This window comes from Schistocerca nitens, chromosome 3 (assembly GCF_023898315.1).
Source record: "Schistocerca nitens isolate TAMUIC-IGC-003100 chromosome 3, iqSchNite1.1, whole genome shotgun sequence".
Classification (NCBI taxonomy): domain Eukaryota; kingdom Metazoa; phylum Arthropoda; class Insecta; order Orthoptera; family Acrididae; genus Schistocerca; species Schistocerca nitens.
Window position 1 is genome coordinate 184,348,556 of NC_064616.1, and position 19,498 is coordinate 184,368,053.

At 42.6% G+C, this 19,498-nt stretch overlaps 1 protein-coding gene across 1 annotated transcript in view; it reads left to right on the forward strand.

Annotated features, from left to right (window-relative positions):
• The first annotated feature begins 717 nt into the window (after window positions 1–717).
• Window positions 718–19,498, forward strand: part of LOC126249138 (uncharacterized) — a 57,176-nt gene continuing 38,395 nt past the window's right edge. Inside the window, exon 1 of the mRNA XM_049950792.1 lies at window positions 718–813. Within this exon, the coding sequence (XP_049806749.1) occupies window positions 718–813 (96 nt within the window). The remainder of the gene's footprint in view (window positions 814–19,498) is intronic.

Genomic DNA, 19,498 nt, shown 5'->3' on the forward strand with positions numbered 1-19,498 from the left:
TGTACAGGTATTTACAAAAAGAAACGATCTGTTGTTTGAACTAAAAATGCACATAATTTTATAATCATTTAACAAAAATGTTCACATTGCAGAATAAATGAAAACGAAAACTCACTGATGATGGCACAGTGGTGCCTCAACATGTTTGTATATTGAGAAACAGTGTTTTGCATAACTGGCGGACCTCACATTCAACAATTTTAACTGCAAACACGACTAATACAAGGAGCTGCAAACCAAAATGATGAATATGTAAATGTATTATTGAAAACGGGCGAAAGTCAATACGGAACTTGGCATAATTAAAGCTTCAAAAAAAGTGATCGATTGCTGTATTTCTTAAAATATTTAGATGAGTGCCGCAGGTGAGCACTCTCAGCCACCGAGAGAGTCGGTTCCTGTCGCAAGGTCTTATTCAGTGCACGAGAGGCTGCACCTCTCAACCGTGTCCCGACGGATCTGGTACGTACGGCGCACTGGAATCCCCGACGTTTATGTAAGTGAAGGATGGGTGTTAAGGACGCCCGGCGCCGAGGTGGGGTGGACGCCAGGCGTCTTGACGCCTCTCCGCCGGTGGCAACAATGGCGCGGCCTTATATAATGGCCGACGAGCAGAGGTAACAATGGCGTGTGTCGTAAGATAATGACGCGTGTGCCCATCGAGCCCGCGCGCTGCTCCACAGACGAGCTGGGGGGGCAGCGCCGGTCGAGGGGGGGATGCTATATAACAGGCAGAAGCGCAGCCACACGCAGCCTCCGCCTCCGCCGCCGTCGCAGCTGCTCCAGACCCGAGACCGGACTGCCGCACTCCAGGTACGCAACCGCGGCTCACGCACGCACGCGTCTCTCCAGTTCTCCGACTGTTCCAGCTACGGGAACGCTGGAGTCTTCAACTCACAGCGGGGTGATATCTGTAATGAACCATTGTGACGTCCGCCTCGGTTGCTGCGCTGATAGCGCGGCAGATTGATAACCGAAGGGGCCCGGGTTCGATTCTTGGCCGGATTGGAGATTTTCTCCGCTCTGTCTCTGGGCGTTGTGTTGACCTTACTTCCCTGTCGTCATAATTGACATTTCACTACTGAGACGGCCGTATGGGCAAGTCCCGAAAGCCAACAAATAAAAATAAATAAAGAAAAAAAACATGATGACAGTCTAAAACGGTGTCCTGCACCAGAACTACGACCTCCGCCTTTAGCAGGTTGTGTACTACCGGTTCGCCCAACTGCTCATGCCGAAACAGTTCAAATGGTTCAAATGGCTCTGAGCACTATGGGATTTAACTTCTGAGGTCATCAGTCCCCTAGAACTTAGAACTACTTAAACCTAACTAACCTAAGGACATCACACACATCCATGCCCGAGGCAGGATTCGAACCTGCGACCGTAGCGGTCGCGCGGTTCCAGACAGTAGCGCCTAGAACCGCTCGGCCACTCAGCCGGTGCCGAAACAGTCTTCTGACGTCCGTTGTATCTCTCCCACTAGAACAACCTCCACAAAAGACCATATTTCACACAACCAATGCCAACAAATTCAGGCAAATTGTAATAACCGCTTCAGATGGGAGAGGAATCGGAGAAGTTCAAAGAAGGCCAACTCGTTTTGAACTATCGCGAAAGAAGGGAGAGAGTGTCACGGATATGATACGCGAATTGGGGTGGACATCATTAAAGCATAGGCGAGTCTCGTTGCGACAGGATCTTCTCATGAAATTTCAATCACCAATTTTGTCCTCACAGTGTGAAAATATTTGTTTGGCGCCTACCTACATAGGGAGGGCTGATGATCATAATAAAATAAGAGAAATCAGAGTTCACACGGAAGAGTGTGAAGGTAGAGAAATAGCTTGAAGGTGGTTCGATGAACCCTCTGACAGGCACTTAATAGTGAATTGCAGCGTAATCATGTTGATGCAGATGTGGATGAATGCCTCGTTTATGTTTTGTGTTGGACAATAAATCGAAACTCAGAGAGTAGATTTCTAGTGACATTAGGGCATATAACTGTTAACTGCATTTTTAATCTACTCTCTCTCTCTACTAGCGTTTATCCCGTCGTATGCGGTCCACAGTTTCCATTTCGGTAAATTTATTTTATTTAACTTCGTGGCCGGTTGCCCTTAGAGTCATCACAGTCATTAGGTAACCTAAGGGAAACAAGTCGTGTGCGCCGTCTGTGCATCGTGTAAACTTTGTCCTGTGTGTTTTTGCATTCAACTGTTTATGTATCGGATTTTCCGAAGCAGAGACTGGAGACCAGACCAACATTTTCCTAAATGAGTGTGGAAAGACGCCTAAAAGCCAGACTCAGTCTGGTCGGTGTGTGGGACCGACGCCATTATTACACCACATGGATTTGATCCGATTCTGGTCTCAAGCTAACGAGCTGTACATTAAGCTACAGGAGCAGGTCGTTGCTGTGGTCTTCTGACTTGAAATTAACTAATAAACTAAACTTCCTGCCCAAGATATAGTTCCGTGCGTCGCAAAGCGTCGATGATCCCATTTTCCTGATCAACATTTCAACGACTGATCTGCTCCTCCTCATGTGTTGGTAACACTGATCTTCAACATTCCTTCTATCTTGACAGCAACGAAATGTTTAAGATGTTAGCAGTGCCTGATGAAATCGATTGTGTCACTCGTCGCAATATGCTACAGGAAATGAAATTCTCATACCTAGAAATGTGTCTTCTGTCAGTAGAAGAAAGAAATCTTTAGAATACAGAAAATTAATTTAATTACAATCAACAACACCATAGAATCATCTACTTTAGTTTTCTAACATTAATCTGAATTTCGGTAGCCATTCTTACGCTCTGTGAGTTCTTTCACATATAGCTTTATTCCTTCGTCCTATTTTTGTTAAATTACAGTACAGAGTAACAGTATTACGTTTATTAACTACTAATATTGATTTCCATTTTGGTATTCATTAGTGGTTTTCATCCGTTAAATTAGCTAGGCTTTAGTGACACAGATATATTTCGTAATAATAGTACTTCCTTTTCATCTGGACGGTCATAGCTTTACCTTTTATTTACTCCGCATATGTTTTCGAGAAATATAAAGTTTGAGAAACTACAGAGACGTCGCCGGCTTTTGTGACCGACCGGTTCTAGACACTTCAGTCTAGAACCGCGCGACCGCTACGGTTGCAGGTTCGAATCCTGCCTCGGGCATGGATGTGTGTGATTCCCTTATGTTAGTTCGGTTTAAGTAGTTCTAAGTTCTAGGGGACTGATGAGCTCAGATGTTAAGTCCCATAGTGCTCAGAGCCATTTTTTGAACAGAGACTTTTTTTTATGGGACTTAACATCTATGGTCATCAGTCCCCTAGAACTTAGAACTACTTAAACCTAACTAACCTAAGGACATCACACAACACCCAGCCATCACGAGGCAGAGAAAATCCCTGACCCCGCCGGGAATCGAACCCGGGAACCCGGGAACAGAGACGTCCTAGTTGCTTTCGAGTCGTAACTAGACAGCTAAGCTGGTAAAAACATTGCTCGCGACATGCAAGATTCATGGTTCTTGTCTCTTTCCAGCACAAAGTTTTATGTTGCTATGAAGTTTATAACAACAGCAGCCTTCAAAAGTATTAGTATCAAGCTTATTTTAGAAATGAAAATATTTGCATTGGAGATAGTTCCATTCTTAATTTTTTATGTAGTTTCCGTTTGAGTATACGATACCTGAATGTGCTTTTTATGACGCATATATTGCGTTGCATGACAGGAGAAATTCTGTGTGCAGGCGTACAACTATTTCGAAGCCCTTGCTTTTTAATTATGCTGAATATTGGTTGAAGTCACCGCGAATGACTTTCTTTTGTACCACATACTGCAATATAAAAGTTATTGAAACAAGATTACGATTGGTAGTTAGATTTGTGGTATTTTATGTGGCAAATAAGCAACTTTGATTTCTGTTGAACCATTCACTTGCATGTCACGCTCCTAGCTGTACATAGCGTCGTCGCGACCTAAAGCTAAAGATAAATTTGCAAATGCAAAGAACACAGGAAATTTTCGTTTATGCAATTTAAAAACACCCGCCTTTTCGCCCACTTACAGAACAATATGCGCAATATTAACGAGAAATTTTATCAAATACATTACTACAGTAACAGTCAGCCTGGTCCCTTCCGCCCACTATTGGGCGTTATAGCTTTCATGGGCGGTGGTAGGCCGTACGAGTTGGCAAAATATTTCTCTTGGGTTTTCATGAAATTTTGATGTAAAGTATTTGGTACTTATTTATTACTATATCCTTTAACTTGCTGCAGCTCCGCTTTATAAATTTTTTTAAGTATAGTTACTTCTCTACTTTATAAATCACCAGTACTGTGGAACCGATGGGCGGCTAGAAAATGTTATTACTAACAGAGATAGAAACGTGGACGGTGAGTAAAAAAGGTTGACTACCATTGCTTCACAACAGCACCTCAGATACCTTAAATTCCATACGGTTTTTTTTTTTAATTAGCAATGGTTTTGAAGGAATGCCTAAAGTAAACCTCGTTTTATTTGGAAGCACTAAAGCGATAAATTATTTTTTCAGCATTGCAAAATAAGTTCGTATTTCAACAGTTTATTCGAGCATTATAATTTTCAATATATTTCAATGTTATTTGGAAAATTGGCCCGGAATTTATTCCGGATATTGAGCACCAAAAAGTAACTCGTATAAATGCAGGAGATAAACTAAAAGTTCACTGTATTCTCCTGAGGTCTGACAGCTTAATGTTTTTTAAAGCAAGTAGCCAGTGAAACACGTTTCATAATATTAACTTTACGCCACAGTTAAGAGAAAAAAAAATCGTTTATGGTATCCGTCTTCTATGCTTAAGTCTGTAATTCATTACTTACTTCAGCAACCAACAGTGTGTAAGTTGCAGGAATATTTTTCTATAAGTGTTAATACTCACCGCTAAAAAGAACAGTTTCATCATAGGATGACAGCAATGCAGAAGTACATATATCTTCAACAACTTCAAGCAAACTACGAAATGTATTAGTACTAAATCCACTCTTCGCAATTTAAAAGAATTAAATGCGAGATATTTCTAATATTTCTGGAAAAAGTGCTTAAATCCTTAAGAGATATGACAAATGCATAATGTCATGGCGTGTATCTTGTTTCAAGAGCTTTTAAAATAAACATACATGGCGATACAGCGGTATTTCCGAGGGAAAGAGAATTGTTACTGACATTTATGCGGATGACCTCCTGGGTTTTCTTTCCATATGCATGAGCTGCAATATCCAGCAAGATCCACGCGCTGCATGGCAGCCAACATAGAAATGTCACAGATATTTACACATTGGAGCTACCAACACGAAGTCTAGCAAAGAACGATTCCGTAAGTCGAATAACCTCTTTATAAGTAATAACACAATGTGTGGTGAATACCTACAGCTTTCCTGATATTTTATTTGGGGCTTCATAGCATCCTCATAACTGGATATTATCTTATGCAGGTCTTCAGAAGTTGATTATTGAGAGTTTTGTGAATATTTGTGGATATTATTCGCACCATGAATCGAAGCAACTGATAAGCGATGTTAAAGTAATACTATAAATGTTAGGAAAATGTCAGCAGTCAGTGGCAAAAATCTGTCGTTTGTGGCTAACTGCCGTTCTCTTGTTAATTCTGAAATCCTCATCGGTCGCTGCGCACGCACGTATGTAATGGGTTCCAATTTAGATGAACTATAAATGTTAGGATTTAAGCTTCGTAATAGGTTTCAGATAAAATGAAAGTTATCTCCCATACGCCGGGACTTGGATGACGCATATTTCATTTTTGAAAAGAGTATGTTATGCATGCCACGTACGCAGTTTTTGAAGAAGGTAGGCTGGACACATCTATACATGTAAGTTTCGATGCTCAGTCTTTGTCACAGATTTACCTTAAGACCACGGCAGGTATTACTTACAATTCATTAATTCCTATATAAAAAAATTCGACGAATGTTTGCACGTCGTTTTATCAGCGTTAACGTCGGCTGTATTTTGTTCTTATGATCCTTCTTTTTGCATTACTTCCTGCCCGATTCTTTGCCTGTTGAAGTTGAATTTCCATAATTTCAGTTGAGGAGGATCATAAAATGGTTCAATTGGCTCTGACCACTATGGAACTTAACATCTGAGGTCATCAGTCCCCTAGAACTCAGAACTAATTAAAGCTAACTAACCTAAGGACATCACACACATCCATGCCCGAGGCAGGATTCGAACCTGCGACAGTAGCGGTCGCGCGGTTCCAGACTGTAGCGCCTCGAACCGCTCGGCCACCCCGGCCGGCGGAGGATCATAGTTCAATATCAATCACCCATGACATTCTTCGACTGACGATTTGTTTTGGTCAACGAAATACCACTCTGTAACAACTTGAAGAAAGAAGCTGTCACCAAATCGAAGATTACTTTGAGTATCGCACTGCTAGACCTACTCCTTTTGAGGTGATCTGCGCTCGTCTTCCTGGAACCTGAGAAATAACTCACTTTATCACTTACTTGCGAACCTACAATTTCTTGTGGAATGGAACAGTAGTGTGGATTGATGCTCACAATGCTTTTCATATAACACACGAGAAAAAATAAACTGGGATTCGAGCGAGATTCGAACGCAGGATTTTTAGATTTCTAGAACGATTTATTAAAGAAGTAGGCCTAAACTATTAATTGAAAGACTATTTTTATGCGAAAGGTTTCTGATGGAAATAAGACAAAGACTGATAAAGGACTGTTTTCCATCTCTCTAACCGAATGATATATTCAGCCACCACGCTATGACCACGTTGAAGGCGGGGTAAGGGAATCGGAGTGGGGAAGGTATCCTCGACTCTTATTATCTGAGAATTGTCTTCCTTTTTCCCAAATGTGGTTGAACTGAAAAGAGTACAAACGAGAATACGTCATGGCTTTTCTGAAGAAACCTTGTAGAAACAATTCTATTTTTATGTAAGAGCTAGAATCATAACAGTGTCTCTTAGAGCCTATAAATAGTGATTGTTTTATGTGGAGACTGTAACTACATCGTAATACCAATAAATCTAATACTTCCTCAAGGTGAATGCCTATATTGAACTGTGAAGAATATGCTGCTTCTTGGAAAACAAAATACTTAAATTCTTACATGTATTTCAAGAAGAGTAAGATTGCAACTGAATATAATGTGTTTTTAATAGCATACTATTAATAATATGAGCGATCGGACTGAAGCAAATTTTAGAACACACAATTTTCATTCCAGTGGAACAGGGCTAAAAACCAAGCGGGTCATCATTGGAGAAAACTACTTCAGTTGAATTTTGGGACGTTTCCTTAGAAACAAACTGTTAAATCTACCGCTCTATTCTCTGGCTGAACAGTGCTCCGTGGGTGTCGACTGTGCTTTTACTCTTGACCTTCTTGTAAATCATCTGGTGATTTCTTTGGAGGTCGATACCCACGAGCGTGCTTGCATGACAATAAAGTAGACTGAGAATGCTGCTTTGAAGAAAACGCAGTTATATTGCTTTTGTCTTAAACAGAATCTGTTTGGTTTCTATTCCTCCATCACCATCAGGTCGTTTAAAGGGGATATGTACTGAATAATAAATACACGTAAATATGGAAACGATCACCAATGTTATTGTGAGATTTTATAAAGTAGATGCTTTAGCACCACATATAACAGTTAGTTTAGCTACCTGCCTTGGGTTGTTCAGCCCGTTTCCTTTACATGCTTAATTAATTGCAGCTGGAATTTTGAGAAAACTCGAATTTTTACCTGAAGTCAGAGAACTCAGAAAACAATTAAATGAGGAACCAATATAACTAATTTGCAAAAAACTTGCTGGCAAATTTAAACTGTGTGCCGGATCGAGACTCGAACTCGGGACCTTTGCCTTCGCGGGCAAGTGCTTTGCCATCTTTTTTTTCTCATTTTGTTCGTTTTCGTTCGTTGTATGTGCTCGGGGCGGACGTCGCAAGGCACCCGATTCAGTTCGTCGTTGTTCCATTAACTCAGTTTTTTTTTTTAAATTACAGAGGGCAGCTAACCCTCTGACCGAACACGCTGAGCTACCGTGCCGGCTCCATCTGAGCTATCCGAACACGACTCACGACCCGTCCTCACAGCTTCAATTCTGGCAGTACCTCGTCTCCTACCTTCCAAACTTCACAGAAGAATTTTGTAAAAGTTACAGTGAGGTTCAGACAGTAGCCATATCCTGAGGCGGCACTATCCCCTCTGTCGCTGGGGTGCGAGGGCTTAGTCATGAATCGTGCCGTCAAATTCAGCGCCCCCTTGGAACCAGCACCTGTGTAGGACAGCCTCTGATCATGTACATCTTCTTATTTCTCACATAATTTCCCTTTTGCAATAAATAAAATAAACCCACTGGTGCTCTGCTTTGCTGATCTTATCCCCAAAGAACTTTAGTTCTTACATCTACAACTACATGACTTTCTTGCAACTCATAGTTAAGTGAAAGGGTTCATCGAACCACCTTCAAGTTATTTCTCTGTTACGAGTGGATTTCTAAAAGTAAGTTACACAATATCATGGCAGGCCAAGTACCTTTTATTAAATGCTGCACTATTCTTTCATGTGGCACAGAAGCGTGACACTGTTTCACATCACAGTCACCAGTGTTCTGTGAACAACGGTCGGAATGTTCTACCATTCGTTCAGTCCCTCTACTATAGAATCCCGCTCCTTGGTCACAGAGCCATTCGATAATCGCTGAGTGAACGTCCTCGTCGTTGCAAAATCTCATTCCACCTCGATGTTCTTTCAGTTTACAGTGAAGTTGGAAATAGTACAGTTTATAATCTGGATTTTCTGATCACCATCACCTACGTTTGTGCGGTCTTGGTCAAATTATTGGCACCCTTCCACTGCGGCTGGACGTGACTTCGGTATTGGTCCATATAGCGCTAGGATTCCACGGTGAATATTTGCGCATATTAGACGTTTTCGCTACGAAAATCTCACCGTCCCGCTTACAGCAATTTTGGAGTAAGTTTCTAGTTGTCGCGCCATTTCCGTGGCACACTGTAAAGCGCCTGTACCGCAGCAACACTATATGAAGGAATCTCGGAATATCTACTCTCTTCTGTCAATGCGCCACTCTTTCTGCTCAAAGTTGGTACCGTCGGACGACATGTGTAACTTGCTTTTGAAGCCCTTGCATATTAATAACTGAAGTTTATAAAGATAACCGGGTCTCGGATAGTACTTATACAGACATCTAGAATCCTAACGTTTTCTGTATTGCTTGTGCTGTTAAAAGTAATGTCCCCTCTCCCATCGATGACATTTGCTGTTTGCTAAATCATTTGCAGTATCAACCACGTTTATTCTGAATGAGCTAAAATCTAATGAAGCAACGCGCTGGAATATGCTCCTAATTAGAACTCGAAACTCACTGCCAGTAATCTTTCAGATGCACTTGGAGCCCTCATTTGTTGTCCATTGGAGACTGTCTTAAATGATTTCCATACTTTACTGTCCGCAGCTCGTGGTCGTGCGGTAGCGTTCTCACTACCCACGCCCGGGTTCCCGAGTTCGATTCCCGGCGGGGTCAGGGATTTTCTCTGCCTCTTGATGACTGGGTGTTGTGTGCTGTCCTTAGGTTAGTTAGGTTTAAGTAGTTCTCAGTTCTAGGGGACTGATGACCATGGATGTTAAGTCCCATAGTGCTCAGAGTCATTTTTTGAATCTATATCTGACAAGGGAACCTCCCCATCGCACCCCCCTCAGATTTAGTTATAAGTTGGCACAGTGGATAGGCCTTGAAAACGGAACACAGATCAATCGAGAAAACAGGAAGAAGTTGTGTGGAACTATGAAAAAATAAGCAAAATATACCAACTGAGTAGTCCATACGTATGATATACAACAAGGCGCACGTGAGCCCAGGAGCGCCGTGGTCCCGTGGTTAGCGTAAGCAGCTGCGGATCGAAAGGTCCTTGGTTCAAACCTAACCTTGGGTGAAAAGTTTAACTTATTATTTTCAGTTTATGTAACAAACGCTTATATTTTCATCAATTTTTGGGAGTGATTATCAAATCCACAAGAAAATCTAAATCGGGCAAGGTAGAAGAATCTTTTTAGCCATTCGCCAAGTGTACAAGTTAGGTGGGTAGACAACATATTCATGTCATGTGACACACATGCCGTCACCAGTGTCGTATAGAATATATCAGACGTGTTTTCCTGTGGAGGAATTGGTTGACCTATAACCTTGCGATCAAATGTTTTCAGTTCCCATTGGAGAGGCACGTCCTTTCGTCTACTAATCGCACGGTTTTGCGGTACGGTCGCAAAACACAGACACTAAACTTATTACAGTGAACAGAGACATCAATGAACGAACGGACAGATCATAACTTTGCGAAAATAAAGATACTAAAATTTTCAGTCGAGGGAAGACTTGAACATACGACCTCTCATTTAGCAGCTACTCACGCTAACCACAGGACCACGGCGCTCCTTGAGTCCTATACTCATTGATGTTGCATATCTTCGCATGGACTACTCAGTTTGTATATTTTACTAATTTTTTTCATAGTTCCACACAACTTCTTCCTGTTTTCTCGATTGATCTGTGTTTAGTTTTTCAAGGCCTATCCACTGTGCCAACTTATAACTAAATCTGAGGGGGGTGCGATGGGGAGGTTCCCTTGTGAGTACATTCTTTATACTGCCTGGAGCTATTTCGCTATCTGTAAAAAGGTCTACAAAGTTAGCTCTTAGATGAAATATATTTTGGCCATTTCTTTTTGGATGGACCCCACAGCCTCAATAAATCTGAAGAAGGATATTATTCACTATTCAACCAGGCTTTTTCTTAACGAAGCGACTGCGAAGTATACACATCTGTTACTATAGGTGACTACTACGCTTGTTTAAGGCTAAATCCAATGAGATACGTGACTTTCATGTTTTAGGTCTCTTTTTTATGGTGTGTTGTTATATTTTTTAGATCCATTTGAGAAACGAGAGACTAAATAAAAATTTTAAACGCCGCCTCGTGGAATAATGTCCTGCTTCAAAAGAAACATGCTTTCTTTGACCTTATTCAGCCTTCCTAGAAACAAACACGACCTACCGAAGAAACTCGTTCTCCAGGTCCTCCACGTTACCGCAGATATTTAGCGAAAGGACGCGTAAACATAATTTACGGAGAAGGCTGCAGGTCGTTTAGCTGGCGTAGCGGAGCGCCCGCTCCCACAAAGGGCCAGGAGAGTTATACCCGCCAACTACTGTGAAAGGCGACGCAGTAGCGGCTCAGATATATCTTCCAGCTGCCATCTGCCAGTCGTGAAGCTCCCAGCCCTCTGCGAGCCTCGTTTAATAGCGCTACTTCGCTCCGACACAGTCTTATAAAGGCATTAGCAAAGAATAATAAGTGTTTCAGCCAGACTGGTTCCCACAGGAACTGGAATTCACCGTTTCCTGGAAATATTTGGAAACCATTCAGAATTGGCACTCATACACTACTGGCCAGTAAAATAGCTACACCACGAAGATGACGTGCTACAGACGAGAAATTTAACCGACAGGAAGAAGATGCTGTGATATGTAAATGATTAGCTTTTCAGAGCGTTCACACAAGATTCGCGCCGGTGGTAACACCTACAACATGCTGACATGAGGAAAGCTTCCAACCGATTTCTCATACACAAACAGCAGTTGACCAGCGTTGCCTGGTAAAACGTTGTTGTGAGGCCTCGTGTAAGGAGGAGAAATGCGTACCATCACGTTTCCGACTTGCAGAAAGGTCGGACTGTAGCCTATCGCGATTGCGGTTTATCGTATCGCGACATTGTTGCTCGCGTTGGTCGAGATCCAATGACGGTTAGCAGAATATCTATGGGTTCAGGAGGGTAATACGGAACGCCGTGCTGCATCCCAACGACCTCGTATCACTAGCACTCGAGATGACAGGCATCTTATCCGCATGGCTGTGCAGCCACGTCTCGATCCCTGAGTCAACAGATGGGGACTTTTGCAAGACAACAACCATCTGCACGAACAGTTTGCAGCAGCATGGACTATCAGCTCGGAGACCATGGCTGCGGTTACCCTTGACGCTGCATCACAGACAGGAGCGCCTGCTATGATGTACTCAACGACGTACCTGGGTGCACGAATGGCAAAACGTCATTTTTCCCGATGAATCCAGTTTCTGTTTACAGCATCATGATGGTCGCAACCGTGTTTGGTGACATCGCGGTGAACGCACATTGGAAGCGTGTATTCGTCATCGCCATACTGGCGTATCACCCGGAGTGATGGTATGGGGTGCCATTGGTTACACGTCTCGGTCACCTCTTGTTCGCATTGATGGCACTTTGAACAGTGGACGTTACATTTCAGATTTGTTACGCCCCGTGCCTCTACCCTTCATTCGATCCTTGCAAAACCGTACATTTCAGCAGGATAATGCACGACCGCATGTTGCAGGTCCTGTACGGGCCTTTCTGGATACAGAAAATGTTCGACTGCTGCCCTGGCCAGCACGTTCTCCAGATCTCTCACCAACGGAAAATGTCTGGTCAATGGTGGCCGAGCAACTGTCTCCTCACAATACGCCAGTCACTACTCTTGAATAACTGTGGTATCGTGTTGAAGCTTCATGGGCAGCTGTACCTGTACACGCCATCCAAGCCCTGTTTGACTCAATGCCCAGGCGTATCAAGGCCGTTTTTACGGCCAGATATGGTTGATCTGGGTACTGATTTTTCGGGATCTATGCACCCAAATTGCGTGAAAATGTAATCACATGTCAGTTCTAATATAATATATTTGTCCAATTAATAGCGTTTATCATCTGCATTTCTTCTTGGTATAGCAATTTTAATGGCCCGTAGTGTATAAAAGATGAGTACTGCAAGTGATCCGACAATGACCGAGAAATGAAACAAACTATATTCATAATTATTTGAAGAACAACTTTTTGCCAGATACAATTTTATTGTTTATTACCCAACATGTTACAGTGCTGTTGTGGCGTCTTAAGTGGAGACCTGTTTTCATTCCGAAAATAATGAATATAATCTACAGGGTGACAATTATTGAATTGTATGAAATAAAATCGTCATAACTTCTGAACGGTTTGCGTTAGGACGTTCAAAATGCACAGTGGACCCTAGGATATGATGGGAGTCAGTTTGTGCATGCATGGTTTGGTTTAGCGACGAGGTTCACTTTCATTTGGATGGGTTCGTCAACAAGCAAAATCGGGGCATTTTGGGGACTTAAGAGTCCACACTTCGCGATCGGAAGTCTCTTCACCCTAAACGGATGACTGTATGGTGTGCAATGTCCAGTCACGGAATAATTGGTGCGATATTCCTTGATGGCACAGTGAGTACTGAACGGTACGTGAAGGTTTTAGAAGATGATTTCTCCCCATTATCCAAAGTTACCCTGATTTTGACAAGAGGTAGTTCATGCAAAATGGAGCTCGACCCCATCGAAGCAGGAGTGTGGTTGATGTCCTGGAGGAGCACTTTGGGGACAGCATTCTGTCTATGGGGTACCCAGAGGCCACTGGCATGGGCCTCGATTGGCCGCCGTACTCTCCAAATCTGAACATATGCGATCCTTTTTGTGGGGCTGTATTAAAGACAACCGGCCGTGTGGCCGAGCGGTTCTAGGCGCTTCAGTCTGAAACCGCGCGACTGTTACGGTCGCAGGTTCGAATCCTGCCTCGAGCATGGATGTGTGTGATGTCCTTAGGTTAGTTATGTTTAACTAGTTCTAAGTTCTAGGGGACTGATGACTTATATGTTAAGTCCCATAGTGCTCAGAGCCATTTGAACCATTTATTAAAGACAGAATCTACAGCAATAATCCCAAAACCATTGCTGAGATGAAACCAGCCATTCAGGAGATCATCGATAGCATCTACGTTCCGACACTTCAGCGGATCATGCAGAATTTCGCTATTCATCTGCGCTACACCATCGCCAATGATGGTAGGCATATCAAACATGCCATAACCTAAATCCGAACATCTGCAGTGACGTTTACAGGTTGAATAAAGTGTGTGCACGCCGTAGTTTGTAGCTAACTTACGTTTTGTTTTCATGTAGTTCAATAATTGTCATCCTCTATTTGGTGATTTAAGACATCGCGGGAAAAAATATCTTATGAAGTAGACTATGTTCATAAATTCGAAACTACTCTGCAATATATTACCCTTCGCAACTCTGTATATTGTAGAATATCTTTCGCTATTGGATCCTGTGATAAATGAAGAGTGTCACATGCAAAACGGCATCTATTAATAGGTTAAATGGAACTTGAAATATATCTCTGGAAGAGACTTGTCAATCACTTGTACAGTCTATACTGGTGTACTCCTGAAGTGTGTGGAATACAAAGGTGAACAAATAGGGGGCGTTAAGTTTATACACAGAACGGCACCGTTAATAGTCACAGGCTTGTTTGCCGACTATGAAAATGGAACGAGATGCTCAATTGAGCGCAGATTCGAATAAAGACGCCTAATATCTCTCGCAAATTCACATAGAAAATTCCAGAATCTAGTTTTCAAAACGGAATCTAAGAGTATTCTTCAGTATCATACCTATTGCAGGATAAATTGGAATGATAATAGCTCTCATTGTCTCCAACTACATAAATGAATTGAAAAAGGAGAAACCTAATACACAGTAAATTAAAAAGTGCTCTACGATATCCACTTTAGAGTGATTCGCAAAAGATTGACGTAGATATAAATACGGAAGGAACGATCGTGGAATTGGTCTCTAGCGATTTAAGACGATCATGGACAACCTAAGTTACGGTAGTGCGACGGATCTGAAGCCTACTCCTTTCGAACACAAGACTGCAATACTTGACAGCTGCATTACCATTTTCAACTACAGACAGCAAGCGAGTCCATTTCATACATTTTTATCATAATGGTTGTAGAAAGAATTGGAGGCTCCCGGTCTCTCCCGCCGGAGGTTCGTGTCCTCCCTCCGGCATGGGTGTGTGTGTTGTTCTTAGCGTAAGTTAGTTTAAGTAGTGTGTAAGTCTAGGGACCGATGACCTCAGCAGTTTGGTCCCTTAGGAATTTTTGAACATTTGAACATATAACAGAAAACAGTTTACAACACTTACTAAGACTGATCAAGTTACTGCACTAAAAATCTGCAGGAATCAAATTTTACATAACACTTGTATTATTTGAAGTTGTTAATAGTGTATATATCAACTAGTTCTACTAAGAAATTCAACAATCATGTAGGAGTTGCACATCAGTAAATAGTTCAGACTCCTTAGTAGCTAAACTTCTTATAGCTGCTTGCAAGTTATTGAAAATATGTATGCCTGAATAATTGACACGTTGAAGGACCAAATTAAGTGATTTTAAATCTTTTTGAATATTACACTTATTTCTAGGACTGATTCCCTGAACTGACCTGTTGGTCTTAATGAGAGATATTCATGAAAAATTTCAGTAAGGAATAAATACATCCGGAGCCGTAGTTAGCATCCCCAGCTCCTTGAATAGGTCACTGCAGAGTGTTCTTTAGATCACATCACAAACAATTCGTATTATATTTGTATTCAGAAGAATTTAGCTTGGCTTCAGAGATACCGCCGGCTCGGTGGCCGAGCGGTTCTAGGCGCTTCAGTCCGGAACCACACGACTGCTACGGTGCAGCTTCGAATCCTGCCTCTGGCATGGATGTGTGTGATGTCCTTAGGTTAGTTAGGTTTAAGTAGTTCTAAGTTCTAGGGGACTGATGACCTCAGATGTTAAGTCCCATAGTGCTCAGAGCCATTTGATCCACTATTCAGAGATACCAAAACACCGATCCCGTGTGACATGGAATTAAAATAAGCAAATTATGGCTGTTTTTATTTTTATACCACCCATGACACCAAAACCTTCATCTCAATCTACTTACATATTCCGCAAGCCACTGTATGTATCCTATTCCATTGGCAAATGGCCGAGGGGAAAACTACCGTGTACGAGCTATAATTTCTTTTATCTTCTCATCACGATTCTTGGGTGAAAAGTGCATCGTTCTGCAATTTGTTAAGGACGTCTGTAACGCTGTCCGTGCTAATTCTCCATTTCTCCGAATCAGTCTCAGAGACTGTTACCGATTTTGTGGCATCAACTGTCGTAATTGATCGAGGCTGCCTGTTGTTATGCTCTTCGACGCTCAACCTGAACGCGACGCATCAACAATGTGACCTAGTCGTAACGAGATTTTACGCTCATGACTTCTGCTCCTTACACTCGTACACGTGGATCATGTCTCATGCGTCTCGTCACTGTTTGTTGCTGTATGTAACAAAGCTTTACTTTGATATATTGTACTACGTCATTAGTCTTGACACACTGTATGTTCGACTGACCAAGCAGACAAAACCGCTGCAGTGAAGTGTGTTATGTGGTACACAGCATTCGCATAAGTGTTCCTCCACCTACATGCATCCATTTTTAACTGATATTGTCGGTTATATTTCAGTCCATCCAATGGACTTTCTAGACACACCTTGTATACCTTGAGACAGAGAAGTTGCTGTCCATGCATCAGCACGGCTTCAGAAAGCATCGCTCCTGCGAAACGCAACTCGCCCTTTTTTCACACGATATCTTGCGAACCATGGATGAAGGGTATCATACGGATACCATATTCCTTGACTTCCGGAAAGCGTTTGACTCGGTGCCCCACTGTAGACTCCTAACTAAGGTACGAGCATATGGGATTGGTTCCCAAGTATGTGAGTGGCTCGAATACTTCTTAAGTAATAGAACCCAGTACGTTGTCCTCGATGGTGAGTGTTCATCGGAGGTGAGGGTATCATCTGGAGTGCCCCAGGGAAGTGTGGTAGGTCCGCTGTTGTTTTCTATCTACATAAATGATCCTTTGGATAGGGTGGATAGCAATGTGCGGCTGTTTGCTGCTGATACTGTGGTGTACGGGAAGGTGTCGTCGTTGAGTGACTGTAGGAGGATACAAGATGACTTGGACAGGATTTGTGATTGGTGTGAAGAATGGCAACTAACACTAAATATAGATAAATGTAAATTAATGCAGATGAATAGGGAAAAGAATCCTGTAATGTCTGAATACTCCATTAGTAGTGTAGCGCTTGACACAGTCACGTCGATTAAATATTTGGGCGTAACATTGCAGAGCGATATGAAGTGGGACAAGCACATAATGGCAGTTGTGGGGAAGGCGGATAGTCGTCTTCGGTTCATTGATAGAATTTTGGGAAGATGTGGTTCATCTGTAAAGGAGACCGCTTATAAAACACTAATACGACCTATTCTTGAGTACTGCTCGAGCGTTTGGGATCCCTATCAGGTCGGATTGAGGGAGGACATAGAAGCAATTCAGAGGCGGGCTGCTAGATTTGTTACTGGCAGGTTTGATCATCACGCGAATGTTGCGGAAATGCTTCAGGAACTCGGGAGGAAGTCTCTAGAGGAAAGATGGCGTTCTTTTCGTGAATCGCTACTGAGGAAATTTAGAGAACCAGCATTTGAGGCTGACTGCAGTACCATTTTACTGCCGCCAACTTACATTTCGCGGAAAGACCACAAAGATAAGATAAGAGAGATTAGGGCTCGTACAGAGGCATGTAGGCAGTCATTTTTCGCTCGTTCTGTTTGGGAGTGGAACAGGGAGAGAAGATGCTAGTTGTGGTACGAGGAACCCTCCGCCACGCACCGTATGGTGGATTGCGGAGTATGTATGTAGATGTAGATGTAGATGTAGATATACAGCACCACGTTGTACAATGGAACTGAAATTTAATTGAGGAGCGTACTGAAACACCATTCGTGAACCGCTTCGAAAATTAATTCAGCGCCCGTTTGTAACTCACGCTTTAGCTAAAAAAACTTTTAATAACCGGACTATCACTATCTCTCGCACTATCTCTCGCTTGTTACCACATAGTTTTCTCGTAATCCACCGCCAGAGCCTACGCAGAGCTCCTAGCTGGCATTCAGTGGGCTTGTGGCGCGGGATTCTTCATTTGCATCCCCGCTGATCAGATATTGGTCCTGCTCGTTAGCAGCGGCAGCTGACTTTCTCTCATTTCCTCAGCATGACATCCACGCACTGTCAAGTGCTGCGCAAATATCTCCCGTCCGTCAGTTTCTCATGTTGAGCAGAGTGGAGGACACGACAGCTTTACGTAACTTGACCTTTCCATCCAGCCAAATTCAGTTGTGTGCCATTTTTTGAAAACATTCCATACAACGAAAACTGAATAACGAGTCAGCGGCTTCAAAGGTACAGATCAGAACCACTTCATGAATAACTGGAAACATCATCCGTAAAACAGCGACTCCATGAAACCACCTTTCATCAATGTTTTCTTTGCGACTTTTTGTAATATCACATAAGAAGAAACTCTTTCATTTTTGATTTGTTTAAGAAGTAACGTAACCTTTCCCCGCAGTATCTCAAGCCCTGTATCCAGAATGACCATAAATTCGTACCTCGTCTACAGATTTTTTTGAGTACAGTGCGCAGCCAATCTAGTCTGCTGGATTTCTATTCTGTTAAGTTGGTAGCATCTGCCCCCGTATCCAAGATCGATAACGCACAAATCTGCGGCATCATTCGCAACGCCGAGAGCTGTCTGATAGTAATAGTGGCAGATATTTCCGTTACCATTATTTTACTGGCGAGTGAAGAAGAGAGGGAAAGGAAATCCCTAACCAACGGACCTAGCAGCAATGTTTATGTTTCAGTCTCGAAGCTCTCGGTACTCTCTCGTGCAAAGAATTCACATGTCACTGTTGATGATGATCCGTCTCTATGATGATATCAAAAAAATGGTTCAAATGGCTCTGAGCACTATGAAACTTAACTTCTGAGGTCATCAGTCCCTACAACGTAGAACTACTTAAACCTAACTAACCTAAGGACACCACACACATCCATGCCCGAGGCAGGATTCGAACCTGCAACCGTAGCGGTTGCGCGGTGATGATATCATTAAGTTGGGCTACGCTCTTCTTGCTAAAGGGGAGGAGTAAGCTGCATGTCGGCATCGAGTTTTATCCCCTTTCTCCTTTTATTCCCTGCCTCTCCATAACAGCTTTAACCAAAGCTGCACTGTACAAATCCTCATGACAGACATCCACTTCATACAGAATCTACATCTACATCCATACTCCGCAAGCCACCTGACGGTGTGTGGCAGAGGGTACTTTGAGTACCTCTATCGGTTGTCCCTTCTATTCCAGTCTCGTATTGTTCGTGGAAAGAAAGATTGTCGGTATGCCTCTGTGTGGGCTCTAATCTCTCTGATTTTATCCTCATGGTCTCTTTGCGAGATACACGTAGGAGGGAGCAATATACTGCTTGACTCCTCGGTGAAGGTATGTTCTCGAAACTTCAACAAAAGCCCGTACCGAGCTACTGAGCGTCTCTCCTGCAGAGTCTTCCACTGGAGTTTATCTATCATCTCCGTAACGCTTTCGCGATTACTAAAT